Raw genomic sequence first — 27,881 nt, 5'->3', positions numbered from 1 at the left:
ACAGATTTATATTGCAGAAACTTTGCATATTAAGTCAAAATTTATATATTTTAATCAGCCACTCTAAATAAAAATTGAACTGCTTGGTGCCTGCCATGTACTCTCAATGGTCAAGATGTCATCTCTTCTTCCTGACGACAACAGCTAATGAAAATGTAAATTTTATTCCTCCAGCAGCATTTCAAATCTCAGCCTCAGCAAGGCAGACGAAGCAAGGCGTTTGGTGATTCATCCTTTCTTTATTGCGCAGTCCATTAAGTGACATTTCTCAAAAACAAGCGCAACCAGAAATGTACAAACTAAACAAACAGAACAGCTACTCGTTGTTTTTGAACATGGATTGGTCCTTGCAAAATAATGACCGCAAAAAATAATGATTACGGGAGTCATTCAAGTGCGTAACTCTTCCTAGTGCTCTGGGTTTGCACCCAGGGAACACTAAGATTTCCACCATGAGGGAGGCCAGCTGCTTGTCATAAATAATCCCAACTAACCTCCATGTCCAAGGATGCACTCAGTCATTTCCCAGGCCCAACACATGGCTGCTTCTAATCATCGTCGTCATCATCATCGTCATTGAAATGAATGTGTTGTCCTCTTGGGGCCCATGCTCGGTCATAGCCCCGATTGCCGCCTGCAGGCTTCTCCTGGGTGGTGATAAGGTCTATGATGGCTGTGATGACGGCGCAGTCTTTGGACTGCCGGTTTTGCCAGTCCACAGGCGCGGGGTTGCGAATCTTCTCCTCCAGCAGATAGTCCAGCTCTTTCTTTAAACTCTGTCGAAAAAGACAAGAAAGGGAGGTCAGCAAAATGACCCACTTTGACTAGAGTACAGTGATGTTTCCTTTGCTTACCTTGACAAGGTGAGCGATGCGAGCCGGGGATCTGAAGACGATCCACTGGTCGACGGCAACGGTCTCCTGTTCCCCGTCTTTCTGGATTGTGATGTCTCCTCCAAAGAACAGCAGAGAGAACGGGGACACCTCGGTGCAGTCGTACAGGAAGATCTGAGGACACACAGAGGGATGTCGATAACGCACGCCAATGGAAGGATTACAACTAACACAGGCTCTGTGACAGGGAGCGGCATCATTATGACACACCGCGCCCAACAGCTACTCTGTGGTGTGGGCTGAAAGTGTCCCATTAGCGAAGAGAGTTTGAAATGTGTTTCAGTGCCTGCAGTGTGAGGAGAAATGTCATCATGCCCTGACTGTGAATCTCCTAAATGTGTCACACTGTTTCTCATCCATTTTCCTACCAGTGCTACACTGACAGCTGCTTATGTAAAGCAGTTTGCCTACTGATGAGAAATAGCAAGAAAGACTGTATGCACATGCTCACATCAACTGCCTACGTCTGAGGTCAAAAGCCGCAGAGACTACACAAGCAGCAGACTGCGGCCAACAAAAGCTATTTCAGCTTTGAAGGTAACAGGCGCAAGTGTGCGGTAGAGAAAGGTGGAGACAAGAGAAATAAAAAAAGCAAGGAGACAGCAGGGACGACTGCTTTTGCCCCATGAATGTGTAATGTAATGGACCTCCAGGGGCAAGTGCGTCAGAGGAGATAAAGTTTAACGTCATCCCTCACTTTCTTTCCCTTTTATTTCTCTCTCTCGGTAAACAAATGACCTTGACGAGCTCATGTTCTCAGAATACCTTTCTGTATCACGGGCAAAACTGCATAGCACTGTGCGCAAAAACCACTTAAGGACTACAAAGAAGAAAAAAACATTTAATGGCGGGAATAATGACGACGAAGGCAGCAAAGTGAGAGACAACGGCATGGGCGGCAATCAGAGATGACATGAAAGGTGTTTTTCTGCAGGATGGCGACGTTCACAGAGAGACAGCGTGGAAAGAACAAAGCCAGATGGAAGGGAGGGAGAGGAAATGGGAGAGAAAGAAAAAAGGTAGAAAGGGGGAGAGGAGAGAGAGAGAGAGGGCGGCAGTCACGGAGCCGCATCAACCGTTTTGCAACCCCCTCCCCAACCACCGACCACCTCTTACATTGTGTCTGGAAGCTTTGAAGCACGAGAGCCTTTGAGAGGGAGTTGAAAGGCAGTGTTTTAATCAAATATTCATTCAGTGTAAAGCTAGCGCGGCACCACAGCCAACCTTTAACCACCAGTCTCTCTCTCTCCCCACTCGTATACAAAATCAAATGAAGAAAATACAACAAACACACTCTCGATCGACATTGAAACGACGTCAGTCCTACTCACGCTGCTCGTTCTCATCTTGAGGTGGTAGATGAGCCACGCGTAGTTGAACTCGCTCTCTTCAGCGTTGACCGACTTTGGGTGGATGTTCACCTTCCCATCAGCCTGGGTGTACACCTTTGCCCTGAGAAAAGATAAATAGTCTGTGAATTAAGGAAGATTTTAGGTTACAGGATCAAAAGATGCCACACAAACATTACAATAAAAAAAAAATCAAAAAGACGAGGGGGAAGATCTTGAACTGGATCCTGAATTTAACAGGAAGCCAGTGAAGTTACATTAAAACTGGGGTGATATGAAAGAAAGTGAGTAGTGTTGCTTCATAGTGTTGGACTAATAGTAATCTGGTGATGGCATCTTGGCTGACAAAGAGCGTAACAGTAGTCTGAGTGGGAGGTCACAAAGGCATGGATAACATTTCAAAGCTGAACAGAGATATTATTGTGGTCAAAGTTATGCAATTTTTACATCTACCCACTACTTGCGTGTGTTTGTATCCACCAGCTATTGCCCAGGTAGTCTGATAATTTATCATCACCGGAATACAGTTTATCAAAATGAATCACAAAGTAGTTCTGGAAACAATCCATCAGGTGCTTTTGGCTTGTCAACCCATGCATAAAGAATGCTTCCTGCCATTTTGGCACGTAAGACACCAAAGAGATCTTATGATGCAGTTGGCAAATCCGCTCTGAACATCAAAGTAACACCGCGTTCCACACTCCTGCACATCAGCCAGACAAAACCGACTGCTTGACTGCAGGGAACAAGCTGCTTCGTCCAGACAACAGTCTGATTTCGCAGCAAAACAAATGAAAACTGCTTCATGGAGCGACGCTCTCATCAAATACTGCAGAGTTGTGGCACAGACATGTGAAAAACTTACAACTGGCTCACCATCAAAGCTGTTGAGAATTACCTATGCAGAGGAAATGACCATGGCAATTTCACTGTGCATCTGGGTCTAACGCTGTCAGCGAGACAGACAAACAGAAGTGACAGCCCTACTGTGAGAGTCTGCGCCTGTCTTTTGCACACAGGTCACAGCCGCTGCCTATGACAGCTGCCCGAGGGCGGCTTTATGATGACTGCATTGATCCTCAGCTGTGAAAGCACCTCTGTTCTTGACGATTTTCCTAACATGAGCCGTGCACGGCCTCAGGGAATTGTCCCTGGACCCTTAGAGAACTCTTACCTAAGAGGACTGACAAGGTATTGCAGCATGAAGGCCATTTTTTTCTGTCTGTAAGATCAATAAAAATGACTGAGTCCTTCTCCATCTTGTGCTTTGCAGCCCTTTTCCTGAATGTCTCTGTTCATCTCCCTCTCTGATGGGCAGACTCACCCCGGCCTCTTTTTGCTGTGAGATGGTCTGATCATGGCCACCTTTGGGTACAGACCGGCTACGATCACAGCCTTGATTAACTTCTCGTTGTCTGGGGAAGAAAGTGAGGAACAAGGAAGGAAAAATTGAGCATGGCTTCTTTTACATATTACATATAATCATCTACTACCGCTCCTGCCTTTAAACTGCTAAAACTCAAAATCTAATCATAATGATTAACACAAGACAAAGTCACCAAACAAGTAACCAGTAAGTCAGTGAACTACAGGACCCAGCCCTAAAATTGTTCAGACAGAACATCTTGAATATCTTTTTTAAAGTTTTCAAAACATCTGGTTTGATTTCCATTTTTCATTTTGTATTCATGGATGAAATAACCTTTTTCTGATATGTCATATTGTTTTTAAGCTGCTGTGTTATTATAGACTTGATACAAGAAGATAAATCTGTTTTTATTCGAAAACCTTGAGGTCAAGGGCCATCGCCCAACTCATACATCAGAAAAAAATAGTACACTGCATTCAGACTCAAGTCCATCAGACAGGGAAGTGATGCGTAATGATGTCTGTATGAAATGTACTTGAATCAAAGAGGATAACATTAACGGTATGAAGCAAAAAGCTTTAGTAGTTAGTTATCAAGATTTATTTTAACTTTTTAAACTTTTCATCGCAGCCCAAACACTCTTCTGATTTACCTGAGTTGACGTTAGAATTGGGGTCTTTGGGGTCCTTGCTGCTGACGAAGCCTGTGTTCATTAAATGCTCAGTAAACTGGCCCTTCATGTTGTGCAGCATCTGAATGACAAAAGAACAAATTACTTCTAAACTGGCTGTCCTTATCTGCCCAGACCTGAAAACGTATTCACAGAGGACCAGTGATTTTATTTTCAAAGCACTTCAGTGAAGAGCTCGGCACAGCGCTCACAATCAGCCCGCCTAACCTGGAGCGTATTGGCAGACAGGAAGTTGTCCCAGCAGTACTCCCGCTCATACCTGGCACCACGCTGTTTCGCTTCCTCCCAACCCTAGCCAATCAATGGAAGATAAATTAAGAAAGGATCGATTCATACAGCACACAGAGATGAAAGAAAACTGACAGATGTGGGCTCTTGTACCTTGAAGGCATTGACAATAGTGAGGTGGTCACTCTTTGAGTTTCTGGACAGGACCTTTCTCCTCATGTCCGCCATCTTCTCTTTACCCTGAAAGAGACACCTTTTTTACAAACATTTCTTAAAGAGAGACTCTGCAGTGAAGATAGAGTGCGGCAACGTGTTGACGTGTCCATGTGTGGCTGCAGACGTGAGCTTTCATGTTTCACTGAGTGCCCTACCAGGGGTATGAAGAAAGGGTCTTTGAAGCTGAGTGAAGCAGCGATGGTGAGTGCGGGGTCGAGGCAGCCCAGCAGAGCTCCGAACAGGATGAGTTTCCCGATGTGAGGCTCCACGGGGAGACGAGCCAAGTGGAAACCCAGAGCTGTCAGGTTCTCTGAATGGTCCAGGGCGTTCTGACACACAACATGCACGCATACTTAATCATCTGAGCTCAAAACAGGCTGTTCTTTTGTTTATTTTTAAATATCCACAAAATACTACTGTAAATGAACTGTGTGGGGTTTTTTTTTGTTCCAATAGAGTTAGACTCCATATGCCTTCTTCTTGGTTTACCAGATGGTCATATTCTATTGACTTTTGTGGCGAGGAAAATACATTTGTGCTGTTTTTGGATCAAGAGTTGGACTAAGTTGTTCCAGCAAAAAGTGGCACAATCTTATAATGTAGTGTATGCCAACTGAATAAGTCCTAATACATGCTTCAGTCCTCAGTTGGACACTATCTATAAAGTTTGGGACCAGTACTTGCAACATATTAGATCTGTGCAGTTATGTTCCATTTCACAAGATTTTCCTAAACTGACCCCTGTCTCTGTACCTCCTCTACAGCAAAGCCAGTTTTCCTGCAAAATTGCAATGTGTTTAAATATTTATTTGATTTGGCTTTTTTCTGTTAAAGAGGATGGAGAGGGTTGGAGCTGGTTAAAAAGCCCACCGTTCTTTTTTCTTTTCTTGCTCTTGAGTACTCAATCTGACATGTCTGAGCCATTTTATTCTGTGTTGTATATGAAAGAATGTTATATTCTAACTGATATATTCACATGAAAGGGAACATATTTCCCCAGATATCAAGGCTCCTGGCCTCATTAAAGTGCAAGGTGAATGCCTTGACATGCTTGGCATCTGGTAGATAAACACAAGGCTTTTGAAGAACTATTAGGTTGATCATGCCTGTAATCACGCTGCCACATTAACAAAGTTTCATTTTGCTTTCAGGCGAGTTATAACTACCATCAGGTCAAACATGGTTTCTGCCAATGACTTTCACTGTCTTAATCGTGTTATTACGACGCATTGTTCATATTCTTAATCCTTAACTCTCAACCAGCAGATAAGCTTCAAAATACCACCTTTACAACTAGAGATCCTGCAGATAATGTTTGCAGAAAGAAGATCTTGAAACCACAAGCTCAGGTTAACAGCTCTGTGAGTCTCTCTTCCTAAGACACTACTGTTTCACAACTGGCTGGTCTAGTCTTGTTGCCGGCACAACTGATAGATGTAGTCATTTAAAGATACAATATGAAAATTATTTTGTTTATATCATTAAAAAATTACAAGAATATGAAGAAACAGCAGTGTTGACATCAGACGTCTTTGTATATTGCAAAGATATGTACTGAAGTTAGCATGCTAACTAGCTGGTCACCACCAATCCTGTTACGTATAACAACACTGAGATCCCAGTCTTGACTGCTAGCTACATGGCTAACTGAACTAACTAGATAACAGAAGCAGAAGCTGCAATCAGCTGTTACTGCCTCCTACTTTTACCTTCGACAGGTGGTCAATTCTTACATATTGCACCTTTAAAGCTGAAACAATTAGTCAATTAAATAATGGTTGATTGCCAGAAAATGAATATTCAACTATTTTGATAATCATTTAGTCAACAGTCATCTTTCAGACACAAATACATGCAATGCAAAATTCTAGCTTCTTAGCTGTGACTGCTGATTGCATAAATGAGCAATCTGAAACATTCTGTTTCATTTCAACAAATTGCAATGAGCATTTCATACCATTTTCCGATGTTTTATAGAGCAAACAATAACCCCAACCCTGAAATTAACTGTTGCTCCTGGTTTCCTCTAAACATGTCATTAAAATGATCTAAATGTCCTTTTCTATTTCTTACCAGGTCTGTCAGGTTCTTGATTGCCAGGTTGACGCCCTTTTCAGTGGGAGCATCCAAGGCTTTCTCCAGGAATCGAGCTATAGACCCGAGCTTCAATATCTAAGAAGCACACATCACAATTATCAGCAAAATTATGTCTTGTCATTTGTGAGAGATACTGAATTGTGGGCAAACCCTCTTCTTGTTTACCCATATTGCTGTTTACAAGCTGTCTGTGACAAAACAACCAACACTGTGCAGAGTTAACCACATTAACATTCTTCTCTAAAGGGGGGTACACACATAAGGATTTCATTGATCTTAAGAGATTTTTTATCTGTAGAGCCCCCACACATGAAGATTAAAAAAAAACAGCTTTGATCGTACTGTGTGTGGTGTGCTCCGATATTCTCAGCACAGGACACCACACACATACAGATTATCCGTCTCACGGCCCATCTAGAATCTAGTCCTCCGAGCCAGAAATATCGCGTGATCAAACATGATCAAACATGATCTACAGCAACCAATGGCAACAACCTCAGCATCACCAGGCTCTTCATAAACGGAAAAGAGCATAGACTGTATATAAAAAAAGAGTAAATAAATGTTTTAAAACATGAAAGACATGAAAGACAGAGAAGAGGGAATGTGAGCTTTTCTGACAACACATAATACTTGCGTTAACAACCAGCATTACGGTTAACGGTAGCGCCAACGATAGACCCATTAAAAACATTAAAATGGCTAATTCAAACACCCCCACAGGAAAAGTTAGATCTGGCCTCTGTTCTTATTTATGTCCGCTTTCGTGTTCACACAATTAATGTGATGATAAAAGATGAGACTAAGAATATTCACATTCTCTTTAAAGTGTATTCACCTCCACGTCAAAATGAGATTTCTAAACGCAACAAACATCTCTCTGTGACAAAGTAATGAAGCATTTCTCTGTCTGACTAATAGGGTGGTGGTGGAGTGTTTGTGCATTAGCAGAGTGTGTTGAGGGCTAGCATGTTGACAGTGTTTCTCTCACTTTAAGGACAGGCTGATGCATTAGTCCGCCTCTCGCCCACTAGCTTCACAAAAACCACATTACACACACATACTCAACTACATCCAACTGAACCTGTGGAAGACACACTCAAGCAAATCCAATAAAGCCACCGGTGTGAGCAATCACCGCAAACACTAGATCACAGTGAACTTTGGCTTAATGTTCCATTAGCATTGGTTGAAATATGTCTGAGTGGAGTTTGAGGATTTATAAAGAGAACGTGGGAAAAGGGGAGGGAAAATATAGTAAGCAACCAAAGAAGAAATAGAACGACGCTCAGAAGAGGAGCGATTATGATGTCGGCAAAAAGAGAGAACAAGAGCTGGAGAGCACAGGAGCATGAGTCAGCCCTCTGTGTTCATCCCTCTTTCTCATTAGGCAGGAGAAGCTGTAACTCAACTCCAAAGACCTAAAACAGAAGCACTGCCTGATCCCCCCCTCCTCCTGCACTCAGAGAACTCATTCACAGCAATCCCGTCCTCATCTCAGCTCACAACCAAACATCTATTTGTCTCTCTCTCTGTCAGTCTGTCTCCCTCCCTATCTACACACACACAACCTTGATCTGCAGGCACAGCTCCTCCAGCGGCGTCCTCATGATTTCCGGTAATTGATAGGCATCCAGCAGGCTGGCCCTGAGACCGTTGTACAGATGATAGCACTTCCCTGGACACACTCTGGACATATGCGCAGAAACAGAGAGGAAGCAAAAAAAGATTATGTGTTTCATCAGAGCTGTGACGGGTGCTTAATCTAAAATCAATGGGAAGAAACTGCACTCAGTGAGCAGCTCCCTGCTAATTGGGCCTTGCTCCACTTTGATGCCAGAGTTTTAGGTCACAGACCGGAGACAACATGGGAGTTGCTGCACTTTGCCTCTCTCAGTGTTAACAGATGCAAGGGCAGGAAGGAAAAGAAGGAGAAGACTGACAGAAAGCTGAGATGGCATGAAGCAGGAAAATATAATCCTCCCAGATTAGCATCACGCACCCAGAGGCGAAAATATACAGCCTGCCCTCATTATCAAAAATATCAAGAAATACCCCGGCGCCCAGACAAACACACACAATGAAACACACACTCACACACACACACACACACACACACACACACACACACCTACCTGCCGGCACGTCCTTTTCGTTGTTTGGCGTTGGCCAGGCTAACCCACTCTGCTGTCATAGTGCTGATGTTGTTGGTGGTGTCGAAGTTGGTCTCCTTAATCTTGCCTCCATCTATCACATAAACAACGTCATCTATGGTGATGCTGGGAGGACGAGAGGAGAGAGAGAGAAAAGAGGAAGATGGAAAAGAGGAAAAGATATTAAAAAAGGGGGGGTTTGAATAAAGACCAAATCAAAAAGAAAAAAAAAAGGCACTTCAAAGCAGTCTGTCAAGAACGCCTGAATAAGACTCACACACACAATCATTCAGAAGTAAAAATAAAATTTAGCCCTTCAGTAGGTTTAGAGTCTATATTTAGTGGAGTGATGTGAGAGGAGTGCTGGCAGCTTCTTAATTTGCTTGGTTTGAGTGTGTGTGTGTGTGTGTGTGTGTGTGTGTGTGTGTGTGTGTGTGTGTGTGTGTGAGATGCATTAACAAATTGCCTGTCAGAGTCTCAGTCTGTTCCATCGGAGCCAATGTGACAGTGTTCACAATCAATCCTAGAAATGTATGCTAATGAGCCTCAAATTGGCTGTTTGTATCAATGACTGGGACCGGCTACATTACACTTATACACAAAAACACTTTATGGAGTGTCATCATTTTTCTTTTCTCTCTCTTTTTTTTATAATCTTACTAGAAAGTAACAACCAACAACACATTTTCAAAATGGAGCAAAACTGCAAAGGCTGGACAACCCAAACAGGTACACACAAATACAAATACCTGGTCTCGGCTATATTGGTAGCAATCACAATCTTTCTAACTCCAGGAGGAGGCCTTTTGAACACCTGAGATGAGTGAGAGGGAAAGATCAGATTGGTCTTTTTTGATATTGGAAAGGGAATAAAGACACACACAGACACAGCCAGAGAGACGGACAAAGAGAGGAAGAGAAGAACGCTGACCTGCGTCTGATTAACGGTCGGCATGAGGGAGTGCAAAGGGATGATAACGCACCGGTCTGAAACACAACAGCACACAAAAGAGAAACTCAAACAAAGCACCATTTGCAAACACAATAGACTACTGCGAGCGCTCGAGGCGTGTGATTATGTCTAAAAAATATTACCTTAAATATCCTTGTGAATTTATTTATTTAATGTATTATTCATCTTGTTATTTTGTTATAAGCAGGAATACTGACTTCACTCTGAGACAGTATTTCATTAACACTAGAAGTGACCTTAAACCAAACAGTTCAGTTTTAGGAAATCTGATAGATCCCCTCCAGTCATGTTTATGGCTGTATAAAACACTCTGCTAGAATAATAATTTCAGTTTGATATGATTTTCCACTGAAGCATCTGGAAAAACCCTGAATCTATAAATATGTGAATAATGTTCATTTTGAATAAAAGATGTCTGTACTTTAAATTAACTTTCAGTGTTGGTGCACTGAGGGATTACTAGCACTCACATCACAGTTCCGGGCCTATAAAATATCTAGTGCATAACTGTAGCATTTTTCAGTATTTTCTTGATGAACTGATTGATTGATAGGTTGATTGAGCCTTTCGAGGAAGAACAAATCATGACACTATCACCTCTAACCAATGAACTTGTTCCAAACGGGTGTATTTGGATTATTCCATAAGTCTTGGAGTCTCTTGTTGCTGATGTTCCAACGTGTTTGTTGGCATCAAATTCAGAATGAACAGATATTAACAAAAAATCAATAAAGTTTATGAGGTAAAACTGTGGTACTGCCTTTTGCTCGAAAGGTCGGAAACCACCTACAAGCAGAATGCAGCACCAGACCAATAGATCGGTGATGTACTGCAGGTTGTAGTGTGCTTGCTTAATTTTTGGCTCACAGTCTGTTTTTAAAAAGGAAACAGAGAGCCGGCCAGCTTGTAACAAACACTATTATATCACAGCTAAACAATATACTAAATAAAATATGTTGTTGCAAATACTTTTGCCAAGAAATAGACAATGAACAGGATTGTGGGTCATATTTGATCAGTACAGAAACAAAATGGATGACAGAGGAGACATTTCACATCATATCGTATTTTTGCTGGCAGAAAAAAAATGTTGTTTTTTTTTTAATTATTTATTTCATGGCATATGAAGCTGCATGTCACTGTCGAGTGTGTTCACCTGATCGGAACATCTGCTGAGCCATGAGCAGGTCATTGAGAGTGCTGATGTTGTCCCAGCCAGGCAGGAAGACCAAGATTGCTCCCTCCTGTCAGACAAAGACATGACACAACACTTAGCAGCTGAGAAACACAAACACACACAAAAAACAAACTGCCGAGGGAGATAAACAGCCATTAGCCGAAAGAGCCTCTGCAACAACCGAGCCAAGTGGACGGGTTGCCTGCGTCCTCGGAGGAGCCGAGGCAGACAGACAGAGAGGACTTGCCCTAAGCATCCAACCTCCCCATCCAGCCACACAATAGGCCCTGACACAGCCTGCCAACATCATTATGACAACAACAGCTCAGCCCCGAAGGACAGCCTCTGCTGCACATTAACACGAAGAAAGTCTCAAATTTCACAAAGCAAGCGAAAAACAAAACCAATTAGTCACCAGGAAAATATAGAGACACACGAGTGCAAGCTGAGAAAACATCAGCAGGATAACAGGTGATGGTGACTAATGGAGCTGGAGGTATTCCAGCGAGAGCAAATCAGCCATCTGAAAGGGACTGTGAATGAGTGACCACTTAACTTACAGTACTGGAGGTGTCAGCCACTCAGGCATACAAACAATATCACACAATGCTAAAATAAGATAAAGAAGCCTTTAATGATTAATGAGGAGAGACTGTTACTGTAGCAGCAAAGAACAAGATGCAGGGAGTCAAGACAGAATATTTTAAAGATTTACTGGGAACGACAGATGCTTGCAGTCAAGTCAAAGTTTTTTACAGCATAATATCACAAATTATGCCTCAGAGGGCTTTGGTAGAATAAAAAGAGCAACATTAACACACACACACAAACATATTAAAGACATAAACTGTCACTAGCAGCAGCATTGGTAAAATATACAATGTACAGAAGAGAGACATCTAGTCATTACGTGCAAAATAGGCTACGTAACCATGCAAACAGACTGTGTCAAAGTTTGACATCTGAATTATTTAGGGCTGACTAACTGAGATTGATGGATCATGCAAGAATGTGTCTGGACTTTAATTTTGAAAGAGGGTGAATGAGAGCTAGTTTCTTGACTTTGGGTGGGAAGACGCTTACAACTAGGAGAAGACGAGGACACTCGTACAGAAACAATTTTTCACTTTTACTTTGACGGCCTATCAGGATCATTGTAGGAAGAAATGATTAAACAACTAAATAAATAATTTTATATAAAAGCTGTGTCATTTTTGTTCTTTCTTTTTGTTTTGTTTTTTTATGAGGGGTATGTTAGCTAGTTGGTTTGTAGATGGTTTGTAGTTGTCATTTTATTTGGTCTTTATGATGAACACTTAAAAATAGTAAGGTACAAATTGCCAAACTACTCAGTGTATCAGTGTTCAATGTGTTTTGTCTTAACATAACTGCCATTCAAAAACAGCTATGTTTTCTTGTTTACTGATTTAGGGACAGAAATCTCTGATAAAAGGATGTTGATGCCAAATTTGGCAGTTGCTCAACACCCACTACTGGAAACACATTTCAGTCAGCACTCAGAAAGCAGTGAGGATTGATGCCCAGCTCTATAAAGTTTAACTACTCACATAGTCAAGAGTTAGAAACAAAAGAAACAGGATGTCTTCAAAGGTGTTAAGAAGTGTGTGACTAATCCTTGACACAAATATGAAGGCTGCAATTTACAACATACGCCTGCCGATCAGATTGTGCAAAGGAAACCAGAGCGGCATTACGCGCCATGCTGAAATGGTCAGAGATAATTAAGCTTGGATATCAAAGAAAGAAGAAGGAATTTAAAAAGCTCTAAACTTCAGAAACCTGAGCAAAATCCAACTTTTACTGTATGCTAGGATCAATGGGGGAAGGTTTCTGGAAAATGCTATTTCACCACATCAAAGACATACGTACAAAAATATTCTCAGGATAACATTAAGCTTGTATAAAATAAAAAGGACTGCAAGCTATTCATTTCCTGAGAGGGAAGACAGATAAAGAACAGACACAAGAAGTAGCTTCAGGGCTTTGAGCACCCCTGCCTTTTAATTAAAGCTAATTATTATTACCAGTACCCAACCACCGGCACCCACATGGGACTGTATGTGTGCTAATATCTCTGCATATGTGTTTGTGTGAGAGTGTGTGTGTGTGTGTGTGTGTGTGTGTGTGTGTGTGTGTGAAAGAGGAGGAGGAGGAAGAGTGAGATGAAGGCAGTGTGCCTCCTTACAACCTGTCGGAATCACATGTTCACACATATGCAGCACAGAAAAAAACCTCTGATTAATTCAAACTACAAATCAACTACTAGCATACTGAGCTCTCTAATGTTGGCCTATTATTTAGTAGGCACACACACGCACACACATACACATATAGGCACACACACAGTTGCACCCAGCAGGCGTTCATTAATGCCTGCATGTCAACCCCCTAGGTGTTTAATCACAGACCCCTGCGACATAATTAACCAATCATCACAGTCGAAGGCCTGGCAGACGGCCCATATCCTCGGCTCAGAACGCCGTCACGGCGAATCAGCAAGTTCCCCTCTCGGCCGTTTGACAATGCCACGGCGAATCAGCTGGTCGACTGGCTCAGGGTGGCCGTGACTGATAGAGATACGGCTTCACGAGGGAAGAGATAATTATTCTGTCTATCTACGTTAGTCACTCCTCATTCTGGGCCTGTCGCTTTCTTCAGTTCCTCTCATGCAAATGTTCTTTACAAACAGCCGCACACTAGCAAATATGTGAAATAGATCCACTTCACTTTTTTCTTCCTTCAATCCTATCCTTCTCTTTTTCTCAAGTTGTCTTCAGCCTCTATTATTCTCCTTTTAATTGTGACAATAGGCTACACTGAACAGTATTGATTGTGATATTCTTTTCCACCGTGCAGCTCTGTTTCACACATGTTTGCACTGGTCTATGTGACTCTGTGAAAAGAAACTGTTAGAAAAACACAAGAAATATGCTGCAAATACAAATCTGAAAGTCACTGAATTATTGAATACATTGCGAAAGATTTGCTTTGCCGTCATTTCATCTGCACTAACATCTCCTGATATGGGAACAGTTTAGTTATGTGTCACTGGATTTATTGAAAAAGTAAAATATTCACACAAAAGAGAATTTTGATCTCACTTTAGTGAACATCATAATTTATATCACCAAAATTGAGCACTGAAACAAAGGAAATATAAACGAGGAAATGTAACAAGAACTGGATTGAGAAAAAAGGAAATAGACGCGTGTTGGGAGAGCATCTGTTCGATCACTCATTAGCACAGATCGGCTGCCAGGATCTGTGTTATTTCCTCTGATCTAATATATTGCTCTGCGTTTGGAAGATGGCCCTCCTGTTCCTTCCATCTGCTCTACCTAAGAGTGTAATACACTTTTCTCCTTTTGCAAGTTTCTGCTTCTGTGTCAACTATCAACTTTATCAGATCTGAAACCATCTTCCTCATGGACCACTGCTCTGTCAGGAGATATAAAAGTCCAATGACATAAATCTTAAAGTATCCAAGAAAAGTTTTAGTCAAACAAGCACTCAGGGCTTACAGACTACTCAGGTTCCCTGGAATCCCATTCATGTTTTATCTTATTGTTTATTTCTGCAGGGACAGCTCACATTAATAAAAGTGTCTGCAGAAGAGTTAGCGAGCAGCTGATTCTAGGTGCTGTATCATTGGCAACAGGACTTGTTTGAGTTTCTTGAAGACATTTCACCTCTCATCCAAGATGCCCCTTCAGTTCTAACTAACTGGAGGGGACTTTGCAGGCTTTTAAACTTTGTGTGGGAGTGTCCTCCCAGAGCCGTTAAGGACACGTGTGAGCTCTGAGACTAGTCATATGAAGATTGGTTAAATCAACGGCTTGCAAGTGGCCCTAACAACCCTGAAACTCACATGTGCCCTTAACGGCTCTGTAAGGACACTCCCACACAAATCCTGCAACTCCCCTCCAGTTAGTTACAACTGACGACGCCTCTTGGAAGAGAGGAGAACGTCTTCAAGAAACTGAGACAAGTCCAGTTGCCTACAATACAGGTCTTAGAATTACCGAAACCTGGATGACTGAGAATCCTTTATCAACAGCAAGCAGCTAACTCAAATCTGTTGTCTCCAGGCAGGTAGGTGGAAAAAAACCACAGAACTTTAAATACACTATATAAAACAGAACAATAAATATAATCATTGGTGGTGATACTTTTGGGCTGATATATAGCCTAATCTGAAAGCTGGTTTTAAACACTGCAAAGCTTCCTGAGTCACTAATGTTTGTGGGTACGTGTAATTTCATGGCTGAGGATTAGAAATCTAATTTCAGACACAAAAAATGTTGCCACTTGCAGACAGCTGCCCTGACACAAGACACACGAAGCTGAACCCACCTCTTCATTGAGCACAATATGGCGAATCAGTGCCAGGATCAGCTCCAGGTCAATCTTGTCATCGTTGTCCAACATCTCCAGTGCTTCAATAGTACTGTCAGAGTATCTGCAAATCACGGGACACAGAAGAATACATAAATAATCACTCATCCATTTTCTATGGAGCTGTCATCACCATTTTTTTTCCTTCAAATAAATTATCTTTAATTCCTTGCTTTTATGCTGGGTTTGAACCACTGCAAATTACTTACTAAGATACATGAAAGATTCAAAATATGGAAGCGAATGGTCATTAATGAGCTCATCAGAGTTGTAAGAATGGCGCCTCGTGGATGTCTGTGTGGTGTTAAACAATGCAAGTATTGTTATTGCCCTGGAGTTGTTCACCAAAACAATTGGGAACTTTTTCTAAAAAGTGACAAAAAAGATATTAACATGCTGCATTCCATCCAGGATTCAACACAAAACATAAATCTGTGTTTTCTGTGGATTTGTTTTGGTTTGAAGCTTAGGCTTGCGTAATCTATCAGGTGTAATATTACCCAGCCAGTGTTGAGCACATTTGGTTACGTGCTGGGTTGAACGAATCAAATTATCAGAATTCTGTCAGAATTACTATTTCTTTTTCATAGAATATTTTAGTATGTTTTCAAATAAATAGAAAGACAGCAAAACATTACAGCACCATTATTAAAATGCACAAATAACAGTCTATGTAGCCCCCAGATCTACAGCCTTTTTATACAAAATTCCCTCGTTTTGCTACTTGGCCTCTACTGCAGCTCAGTAAGGAAGGAAACACAAATACCGTAATACATTTTACATTTCACTAAAATTACCGTTAATTTGGAAGATACTCATTTTAACATTTCAACTGAAACTGATGTTGAAACGTCAGTATGAACAGGAGCAATGATCACAGGCAGAAACCCTGTTTCAATCTTCATAAAGCCATGGAGTGCTAAATAGCCCCTAACCTTACATTTGCCACTTGAGCCTGAATAACACCTGGGCATCAAGGACCTACAGTACTTGCACAGAGTGTAGGAAGTGATCTATAATTCTGCCTGGAGCTCTCTGCCCATGGACCGCTGTAGCGCTGTCATAACACAATCATGGCTCTGTTTGTGGTCCGGCACTTGAATACACTTTCTGCAGACCTAATGTTGACATTCTCTTACAGCAATAAGCTGTGATAAAATGAAAACAAATGTTACTGAGAAGAGGACGACATCTTAAGTGAAATGTTAAGGTAGTTGCCGGAAGGAAAAGTGCAGTGGGAGTTACAGTCTTTAAATAGGCCACGTTACCTAAACACAGTTAAATTTTTGAAAAGAAGCAAAAAAGTTACCGCCATTTTTCATACTTTAAGGGAAACAGCAGCCACACATGGCGAAGCGTCAACACTTCAATGCAGATGTATAACTCGGCGTTAACTTGACAAATCTCTCTAGGGTCAAGTTTTCTGAAAAGCACTCAGTCGGCTCAGTATTCAGCTTTTACACACTCGAGTGTCAACTTGAGGTTCAAATTCACAAAGAGAAGTGAGTTATTTATTCTAAACTGTGAATGTCACACTGCCAAATCCTCCCACCTCAGCAGCACATCTATCAACCGAGCAGCTGCTCTGCCAATTTATCTACCCTTCTGTGTTCTCACAAACTCACCTGCCCTGCAGCGTGCGAGCATAACAAGGCCAGCTCTCCTTGTATTCAGTCTCTTTCTCCTCCTTCTCGGATCTGGCGTTGCGTCCGTGCCAAAAGTTTCTCTTCCATGTGGGGCGACGGTCCTTATTCTGGGGTCGATACCTGGCAAACACACACCAACCAGTTTACATAAGAAAACTGATAAAAGGCTTGTAGTGGTACCACTTGTTATCATTATCATTTACCTATTTGTACATATTTGTGCATGTGTTTTACCTGGTCAACTCCACAATGTCCTCAAGTAGGAACTCTTCCACTGGGAATGTCAAACCAGGGATGTGGATCATTGGACAGTTGCCTGTAGGAGTGTGACACAGGGAAAGGGTTAGATAAGAAAAAGAAACCAATTAAATTGCAAGATTATTGTGGAAGAAGGTTGAGGGTATTATTTAGTGGTTTGCATACCAAAATATCTGGAAAATTTCTCTGCGTTGAGCGTGGCACTCATGAGGATGACTTTGAGGTCGTCGCGGGCACTGAGCAGGTCCTTCACGATGATAAGCAAAACATCAGACTGCAGGTTTCTCTCGTGGATCTCGTCCAACACCAGGTGACTGACACTGGACAATAATCTGACACACAACAAAAACAAACAAGAAAACAAGGTTTTATTCGTTTACGTGTACGGCTGTATGTCCTCACATGGAGTATAATAAAGATCATGTTCTTAGTTTTGTTTATCAAAGTGTTTTTCTTTTGATATTTTGCTGCATAATTCTTGAACCATGACACTCTGATGCATATATTTTTGCTTACTTTGGTTCAAATCTAAGCATTATTTATTCGAGGCCACACCCATTTCTGTGTAGAGATTTGCAGCTAATTCACATTTTTGGATAAACATTTTTTCCTTAATAAATGGAAAAAAAAGTGATCATTTGCTAACCCTTCGGACATATTCTTAATTGAGAACATGAAAGACTATATATTCAGGGACAACAAAAGACTGGGGAAGTTGTGAAATGCTCAACATTCTACAGATAAACAGGTTCATTGGTAGCAGATGTTAGTCATGATCTTTTATGAAACTCATGATTGTATAAAGGATTCTACTACACAGGCTCAGGAGCGCTTTGTCTAATAACAACAGCTTTATGAAGTTAATTTGCAAATGATTGCATTATGTTTTTATTTACATACATACATCCGAATGTTTTTGGAATAAGGGTTGCACTTATAAGTACAACAGTAGCCAGTGATGGTGAGTCAGCAGCATCTGAAAGGGTTAATGCATCACTAAAGCGATGGCTTGAATCAAATAGTCATACAATGACTGGCAAGTGTAAACACAGCTGAGGCCCATGCTGACTGCCAGCTTGTGAGCCAGCTGCTGTGTTTACCTGATCTACCTGAATTCTAAAAAAGTTGCAGCACTTTATCAGACTGCTGTAGTCCTGAAATGACTCTAAGAAGAGTCATGCCAATTGTGAAGGAAGCATGAAGCAAGACGACAAGAAATGCTGGCACCCTCACTAAGTCTCTGTGTTTCCTCTGAAGACACTCAGGATGCAAGGATGAGCAGGCAGGGATGAGTCAACAAAAGCCCTGCGTGCGTGCGTGTGTGAGTGCATGTGTGTGTGTCTTCATTTCTCTGCCTGTGAGAATGGAGACCCATACTAATGCTTCTCCCACAGAGAGTAGAGTCTACCACAAATCATTGGGGATAAAACAGAGTGACACAGAATGGAGAAGGGACAGCTGGAACAGACAAAAACAGACAAAAAGCCAAGAAGGAAAAAAAGCTGGGAGAGGATGTGATGAGGATGAGGAAGCAGGGACAGATGTAGGTGGTGGAGTACTCACGGGTCTGAGCGAAGCCACTGAAGAATAATGCCTGTTGTACAGTACAGGACCGAACCTTGTCTCCGTGGTAACCGGCTGAGAAATGGGAGAAGGGAAAGAAAAAAGACTTTACATTTCCAAAATGACACAGATTAAGACCAGTACAGTGAAGACAAAGGTTGCCAGAATGAATCCTGGGTTTCTCTGTTAATTTTCCTGTATTTGTGTCTGCAACTGTTATAAGACTATATTTGTTTTCCTCAGTTGGTTGTTCAAAGATTATGCAAAGCAACTATATCTTGATGCTCAGCGTGTACACAGAAGTGCACATTAAGCTGCGATTGATGTTGTTATCAAAAGTTGTTGTTACAGAAAAGACTATTTAATATCTAATGTAACTGGCTGTAACAGGCACTTGTATTAACACTATATTCATACCAGACTAAGCATAAGCATTAGTCAGCAATGAAAGGTTTCTTCATTGATATCAACCCTGAAATAACTTCTCATTTATTTCGATCCCAAACAAAGCTGACACCTGCCGCAACAAAAGCTTTAATGCTTTACTGATGTGTAAAAACACATCAAAGCATCAACACACCAATGCAAATAATGACACAACCTAAGCAGTGAAACAAAAAGACAACATTGGGACTAATAAAACCTTACTTGGGCTGTAACTACAGCTTAAAATAAAAAAAATAAATTAAAAAAAAAGTTTCTTTAAATGCTCTGTGGACGTGAGCATGGTCAAGGCGAGGCTGCGGGAGAGAGAGAGAGAGAAAGAGAGAGAGAGAGAGAGAGAGAGAGAGAGAGAGAGAGAGAGAGAGAGGTGGACAAGGCTCAGGAGAGCAGCACCAGGTGAGTGATTGACAGAGCTGGCACCCGGTTAGTAATCACTGTCTCCCTTTATATGCAGTAACGTGCTGGACCTCAGCTGGAGGAGGCAGGGACATGCACGAGCTGCGAACGGTCCCTGGAGTGATACAGGTTTGAGCTCAATAAAAGAGGCTTAAACCCAGAACTGTGTGCATGTTGATCCCCGATAACTCACGGCTACATGCTCATTAAATTTTTGGCAAACGTGATACGTCTTCCAAATTCTTCCTTGTCAAAACAAGAGTCCAAAACCCAAAGACTCTTCACTTACTGTCATAAATGACAAAAAAGGGTGCAAATCTTAATATCTAAAAACCTGGAATACTTTTAAATCTATTTGCAAAATAGTTGGCAATTTATTTTCTTTCAACTAATATAATTCAAATTCTTATCAAACTGTTACAATTTTAGACAGAAACGATTATTGTTAAACTGTAAAAAATCCAAATGTTTTATAATTATATCTCAGGTATCACTGCAAAAAATGTTTGCATATTGGTCTATATATCAATATTGGAATGTTCCCTCCCCAATATCTTTATTTTGGCATCAGCTTTGGCTGCATTATATAGAAAACTTGCTGGGATCCAGGTGCCATAGCTAGAATAACCTGCTGCTGGGCCTCAGGGCTAATAGGTGCAACTGGACCTCTGTGGACCTCCCAGTCCTCACTCTCTGTGCAGTATGTCTAGTTTTTCTATGCTGCAATGCTTCCTGGAGACAGGTTTGCTGTGTAGTTATCTGACTGAATCACAAATTAGTTTAGTGAAATGCTAAATGTAAGCACAAACTTCCAATTACAGTCAATTCAGGGACCCTCTTCCACACACAACCTCAAGGTCCGACATTAAAGCAGCACCAACCTCAATGGCCGCAGTAGTTATTGGTGCATATTTAGAAACAACTTTTTAATAAAATCAGCAAAAAAAAAAACAGTAAGCATTGAGCTTTGAGGGCTCTGGAAAAGCTCCGTACTTTGTCTGTTTGCTGTTGCAGTTCAGTTTATTTTCAAGTGAATAATGAGATTAATATCCAGATTGCAGCTGCGTCCCTCAGATCTCTGGCTGTGTTACCGCCTAAAAGATGACAGTTTATTTTGAAATCCTATAGCTTAGAAAGATTAAGAATCACATTTACTTTATTAGCCCTAGACACAGATAGATTATGGGACATTTATTCATAGTGTCTTTCTGCAGAGACTGAGTCACGAGGACTACCACAGTGCCTCCCTGCAGATGGAACTGAAGTTTCTTAAGAAAAAGTTGGAATGTGTTTTTGGCCAAATTGTATTTAGTTTTCAAAGAAGCTTATCACCAACTGAGAGACAAAAGAAAAGTAAAGACAAGAAGACTGTACTTTTTTATATTAGTTGCTATGTGGGTGTGCCGGTGAATCAACAGAAGTTAGACAGTTTTTAGTTTTAAGAACTCATTTCTTCTGCATATATACCCACTGAGAGACACCCGTGGTCTCAGTGGGCAGTGACAGCAAAGCAGCGAGCATAAAAACATGCCTTTCTTAACTGTCAAGACTTATTCAAGGTCTTTGTTACAAAGCACTACTTTATTGTTTTTCTTCTTTCTTCATTGTTTTAAGGAGAGCAATGAATCACAGAGACGGTAACTTTGTACAACTACGGGGGGAAAAAAAAGCACAAAATGATTTAAAAATGGTCTTAAATTCACAGTCTGGCACCTCTTTTATGTCCCATTCTTTGACATTCAGTAATCATTTTTTCTCCATCTGTTCGCTTCTCATTCCTCGTATCAGTCTCCCTTTATATCACACCTGAGCTGCCTCTATCCTCCCCTCTTACTGCTCCCATCTAATCCTCTCTCATACTCCATACTCTCTTGTATGTAATTCACTTTAGATTGCTGCACCCTCTCATGCTGCTCAAGTACATTTTCCATCCAGCAATTCTCATATATTCTGCCCCTCAAAAAACCTTGACACCTGTGGTCCTCATTCATCCCATGTATTTCCATTATCCATCTTAATTCAGCCCATGCATCAAGAAACACATTTGTGACACGTGGATCAAGCACATGCAGTTCATGTGAAATTTCATGTGCATAAATACCCCAAAACAAATCACATTTAGAGGTACATCTGATTCTTTCAAAAGACTGTGAATCAAACATGATCCTCAGTAAAGATACCTGCACCAAGGAAATCTTTATTCAAACCCACAAAGGCTGATGGCTTTGTTTTGTTCTTCAACATTGCCAGAAAGCTAACAGCAAGCGTTTCAAAATCACAAGTAAACATCTCGATGAAAGTCAGAATTCTAAAAGACATGGCAAATGTATCTGCACTTTTCTACACCAAGGCAATTTAAAGTTAAGGCAACAAAAAGACACTAATAAATGGATGTACAGGTTCAGCAAAGTGGAAGATTTGAATAAATGTTCCCACATTTAACCTGTATGTATGTATGTGTGGAGCACATCTCAGGTTTTCAGGTTTAGTTTTGACTTGGGGGGAGGGGGGCAGCCAGTGAGCAGACCAGCCTAAGACAATCTGAGATGTCTCCACGATTCATAACAGGGCAGCAGATAAGAAATTGTATTTTCTCCCCTAAACCGTTCAGTGCTTCATAAACCAGCAGTCATATTTTAAAATCAATGCTGTGATTCTCTCCCTCAGGACTGTAGCAGCAGCGCTCTGACTCAGCTGCAGCTGTTTGATCGACTTTTAAGAGACACCTGTAAAGACTGCATTACAGCAGTCGAGCCTACTGAAGATAAATACGTGGACATGTTTTTCCACATCCTGCTGGGACACAAGTACTTTACTCTTGACTCGTGACTACACCAACATTTCTGGCCTGGTTTGTGGTCCGTAACATTATCGACTGGCAGCGAGCATGGAATCATTATTCTATGGGTCAGAATACGTTTTGTTGTATCTTGAAAGACATTTTGACGCATCCAATCACTGATTTAAATGCACTTACTGAGTAATTATCCGCGACCATAGAAAGCTGGTGATATCCTTCTAGACACTAATCACTGGCCATTTCTTTTGATTCCCCAATTACTAAACCAATTGCTATTTTAGCAACAATGTGCTTACATTTTATACAACATATGTCTGAAGAGACTTCCTTACCTCTGCAGGCGGATTTGATAACCACATGAGTTTCCATTCCCTACACTCTCCGCTCTCTCTGCTGCTACACGCTCTGCAACCTGTGGGGAAAAATGTTAAGTAAACAATCAGCATTGTGAGACAAATACTCATCAAATGTACATGACAGATGGAGGAAAACAAACAAACAATGCCTAATCATATCACAGCGACATGTAATCCAAAAGAGTACATACTGAGATGGCACTGATGCGGCGAGGCTGCGTGCAGACCACACGACACATCGAGCCAACGCCTCGATTGATGTAGTCATCTAGGATGAATTGGGTGACCTGAGTGGTCTTTCCACACCCTGTTTCGCCACTCACCACCAAGACACGGTTCGAGTTGATCAGCTCTACCAGCTCCTGAGGACGAAGAGATGAAAGCAGGTGAGACAAAGTACAATTATGAGATGAGAAGGATGGTAATAAGATTTCAAATTTGAAAAGGGAGAAATTCTGCCTTGGCAGAAATGGTGTGATTCGTGAAGCTCCATGAGTGCATAAAATCAAAAACGTACCTCTTTTTTCCCATAGGATGGTAGCTTTTCCCTGAATTTCTGAGGACAAATAATGAACAAAGAGCAGATGATCTATCTTTACAACTTGAATGTGTTTACATACTAAAACAACTCATATTCAATTCTTAAACAGATTCTCTGTGGTGGTTATATTATTATATAATATTTCAGTAATTCCTCTCCATTCACTGAATGGAATAATATGACATTACAATGCTGTGATGCTGTGAGTCATCTGTTCTGTAAATCAATGTTTAAAATATTCAACACTATATATAAATGGAATACTGTGAAAATATCCCTGTGATTACAGAGATGTTAATTCACCATATGGCACAGGTTTGGTCTGTGTTAGGGTCTTGTTCTATATTGGCTAGAGCTGTAAACATAAACATCTGTTGACCTGTAAATCTCAGAGAAGCTAACATAGCATAACAGATTCTTACAAACCAACTGGCATGTGTTATTTATTATTGAGACACAGATGCTCTGCATCATCTACAATTATCCGTCTGTTGTCATGTAAATCATACTCCACTGTTGCGGACAGAAATCAACATGCAACTTTGTAAATATCAAACAGGTTGACATCAAAATTGCAATAAAAGTCTAGCACAGCGGACACTGTACAGGCACATGGTAAAATCATTTAACTCAACATAATTCATCTTAACTTTTATCGTTGCATGCAAATAACTGACATTATACTCACTAGCATCTCTTTGTACTTTGGATCTGATTTCTTTCTCTGCAGATCTCTCTGTAAGCTCTCGTCCAGTGAACTGTCTCTGCGTACTTCCTGAAATAAAAACTCCAGATCCTTGTCTTTCTTTCTAAGTTCGTCTTTGTCTTCCTGCTGCTGCTGCTGCTGCTGCTGCTGCTGCTGCTGCTGCTGCTGCTGCTGCTCTTCCTGCTGCTGCTCTTCTTCTTCATCATCATCATCCCACTGGTCTGGAGTCTCATCTTTGACTGCCTGAGTGAAATGACTAAACAGAAACACTTAAGTGTGTAAAACTCCACAACATACAAAGTAGACTGCCAGACAATATTGGTTGAGTTGTGACTGAGGTATGAAGCACCATCAAATATCAAACTTATTTTGTTTCTCAAGTTACCGTTGTGATTTGTGAGTTGCTTTCTGGCCCACGCTAATGTCTTCCTCCTCTTCCTCATTTTTAATTTCGCTCTTTATTTTCTCCTCCTCTGGCTCATCCCCATCAAAGAAACTGCACAAAAAGGTAATGAACATGTAAATTGGAGTACTGGCACTTAGATTTTATTTAGCTTTCCCATTTTTTATCATTGTAAGATATAAATTCCAGCTGTTCTTACCAGTGACCACCGCTATTTGCAGCTGCCCGCCAATTGCCAGATGTAGAGGCTCTTGTATCCCAGCCATCTCTCGCTGAACCATGCTGTTCACTCTGGACTGAGTTAAGCAGCTTGGTGATGTGCTGCTCTCTGGCCTCATCCATCTGGACCACTGCCCGCTGCACACAGACAAGGGAAGAGGAAAGGTCTTTTCATTTAGCCTAACCAGATGTGGTAACATGGCTTGGTTTGAAGAAATCTTTTTAGATGTTTTACTTCGTACTACAAAAGTTTTCCAACTGAAAAATCACACTTGTATCCCTCTGAAACTATGAAATCAATATAACACTAACACAAAATGCTTCTGATATTTTAGTTTTTGTGTTACAGCTGGATGATTACTTACTTTTATAGCACGTTGTAACATCTGTGCTATATAATTATGCTTATTCACTTCAAGGGTGGAAACCAATTGTGCTGCCCACAGACAAACAAACAGTAGTCTTTTCCATTGGTAATTTATTGTGGTCATGGGTTACTTCATCTGAAACTCAGACAACAAGTTTAATCAATCAAAATCTAACATTTGGGTAAGGTTTGCCTTTTTCCTCATTGCCTCACTCATGTGTGCAAAATTTTGCCGACAGATCAGCATGCATCAAATCAGCCTGTGCCCCACACTTTACAATTGATGCTTGAGTTCAGAAGTACTAACTGTTTACGTATTTATGTCTCTCACATCTGTGTTGAAGGTCCTGATCTCTGTTTCTCATACACTGGCACTGTGCAAGCGACAATAGACAAGAACAACCGAACACAGTCCATACCGATCTCCGGTCAGCCTGTTTCCTCCTCACGGCTCCATATCTTGCGTACCACAGACCAATCTCCCGGCCCTTCAGGTGTGGAGGAGGACGGTCCCGTTGTCCACCTCCGCCTCCTCCACCTCTATCCTGGTCAAAGTCGGAACTGTGTCCCCTCGAGCCTCCTCCACCTCCTCTGTCCCATCTCTCCCTGCTTCCATCTCTGTTGCCTCGACCTCCTCTTCTGCCTCTCCTCCCACCTCCACCACCATATCCATAACTCATACCGCCGTCGGGAAAAAGCGGTAGATGCGACAAATGCTAAACCTCTGTCAGGATAACTGTTAAGCGTTAAAAAAACGTTTCCTTCTACCATTAACGTTAGCTACTCGCCAACGCTAATGTTGCTCAGCTAGCTGTTGGATGGATTTGTGGACGAGAAACTGACGTTAAAAAATATGAAGCTACACCTTCGTAGCTACTGGCCGCTCATTTAGTGATAACTACATGTACCCCTTAAATGTCGGTACAATAATTAGCTCATAAAACAACAGCAAGCTGACGTTGCTGTCAAAATGCAGCAGTTTGTGTGCATTCGTCTAGTCCATCCGGCATGTCGCACTGTAGTGACGTCAGAATTGTCGGCTACTTGATATTGTCGCAGCGCTCTGTGATTGGTTGTACGCCCTCTCAGTCTATCCCACGCCACACACGAACAGCACATACTTTGAACTGGGGAAATATTTAGAATTTTTCATACTAATATCTCCTTACTCTGAATTCTCGTTATACCGAGAATATTTAGTATTAATTTAGTATATAATGAATAATATATTATCAATTTGTTGATAATTTTAGGAAAGTACCACATCCACAAAGCCAAATTTAGCCACTCAAAAACTCTCTTCATAGCTTTTAAAAAGAAATATTGAAACATACCTGATTTTAAAAATAAGAAAGCTGCAAAGACTTTTTATTTGCACTGCTTGTTCATTTATCCATTTGAAAACTCCCTCTGGCTCTGTTCTTAACAAGTCTCTTCACCTCTGACGTCATTTACCATCAAATGATGAATTCATGCAGTTTACTTATGTACAATTACTGTATGAAACCCACACTGTGAAAATACTCCATTACTGTAAGCTAGTATTTAAGTATCAACAGCAAAATGTACTTTTAAAAAAGGAAAAAAGTAAAAGTTCTATTTATGCAGCAGAATGGTCCCTGCCAGAGTTTTACTATGATATATGATGTTACGGTTGTACAAATGTTGCCTCAGCCTTGACGACAGGTAATACAGTAAAATCATTAGAGCTGCTAAGATTAGAGGCAAATGTTAATCATATATTTCATTTCCCTCAAAATAACTGATCGCCATAAGAAAAGAGTGAACACATCTTTGTTCTTTATACAGGACAGGACAACCTGCTTTGGTTCATTCTGTATGCCAAAAAGAACAAAATAAAGGACAAAATGTAAGGAGCCTCTGGCAATTAATTTCTCAAACCCTCACATTCTCATTTACCCTCATGACCTCAGCCTGCTTGTAAGCATAGCCAGTATTAAGCTGTTGAGTCCATCTTGAGTCCCTGAAGAAGCGAGAATTGGGCAAAAAAAAACAACATCTTCACGCTGTAATGTATGCACCGACAGAAACAGCCCGTGCTGTCAGTTCAACTGCTGTAACCGACTCATCCTGCTCCCAGCTCAGCACAACATCAGGGAATGACCTGTTGTCTGGGCTTTAAAGGTTACAGCCAAGTGAAAAAAATCTGCCATGACTGCTACAGATGGATTCACCTTAAGGGCTCCGGCTCTGCTGTATTGTGGGCGTTGTGGTGAATATCGTCTCTCATTCAAAGCGTTGACCTGAAATGTATGAAACGACTGTGAGCTTTTCAGTTCAATTCTGTTTTATTCTATTCCCGAAAACATGATCTACTCTAGTAAAGTTTAATAAAGAAACGCAATCTATCAACCCTCTGACTGAAAATACACTGGATTATTAACATTAACAATTAGTGAAACAAGTCCTCTCTCTGTTGTAACCTTGTCACTGCATGATTTTGTTTCACCCGAGGCTGAATGTTTTAACAAATCATGTTTGCAAAAGCAACATGGCAACACTGTGAAACACAATTAGGCAACAGACTGTTTTCAATCAATATCTACTTCTGCTTTGCTCATATTTCCTCAATTATGTAGCGCTCTGCAATTATGCTGCT

General features: G+C 41.1%; 1 protein-coding gene across 1 annotated transcript; it reads right to left on the bottom strand.

The window, feature by feature from the left end:
• Nucleotides 1-219: 219 nt before the first annotated feature.
• On the bottom strand, nt 220-26,289 carry dhx36 (DEAH (Asp-Glu-Ala-His) box polypeptide 36). Its single transcript, XM_037122784.1, has 26 exons — nt 25,681-26,289; nt 24,875-25,032; nt 24,658-24,768; nt 24,255-24,528; nt 23,543-23,581; nt 23,217-23,387; nt 23,002-23,081; nt 19,030-19,104; nt 17,632-17,798; nt 17,443-17,524; nt 17,188-17,328; nt 15,521-15,626; nt 11,126-11,213; nt 9,928-9,983; nt 9,746-9,810; nt 8,979-9,122; nt 8,415-8,532; nt 6,820-6,918; nt 4,902-5,075; nt 4,684-4,770; nt 4,510-4,593; nt 4,264-4,363; nt 3,567-3,657; nt 2,225-2,345; nt 855-1,007; nt 220-776 (listed from the first exon to the last, which is right to left on the bottom strand). The coding sequence occupies exons 1-26, from the start codon at nt 25,939-25,941 to the stop codon at nt 549-551; spliced, it is 3,273 nt and encodes a 1,090-aa protein (XP_036978679.1). The 5' UTR covers nt 25,942-26,289; the 3' UTR covers nt 220-548.
• Between the last annotated feature and the right edge of the window lie 1,592 nt (nt 26,290-27,881).

This window comes from Acanthopagrus latus, chromosome 2 (genome assembly GCF_904848185.1).
Source record: "Acanthopagrus latus isolate v.2019 chromosome 2, fAcaLat1.1, whole genome shotgun sequence".
In the NCBI taxonomy this organism is placed as follows: Eukaryota; Metazoa; Chordata; class Actinopteri; order Spariformes; family Sparidae; genus Acanthopagrus; species Acanthopagrus latus.
This window is presented reverse-complemented; position numbering and strand designations above follow the sequence as displayed.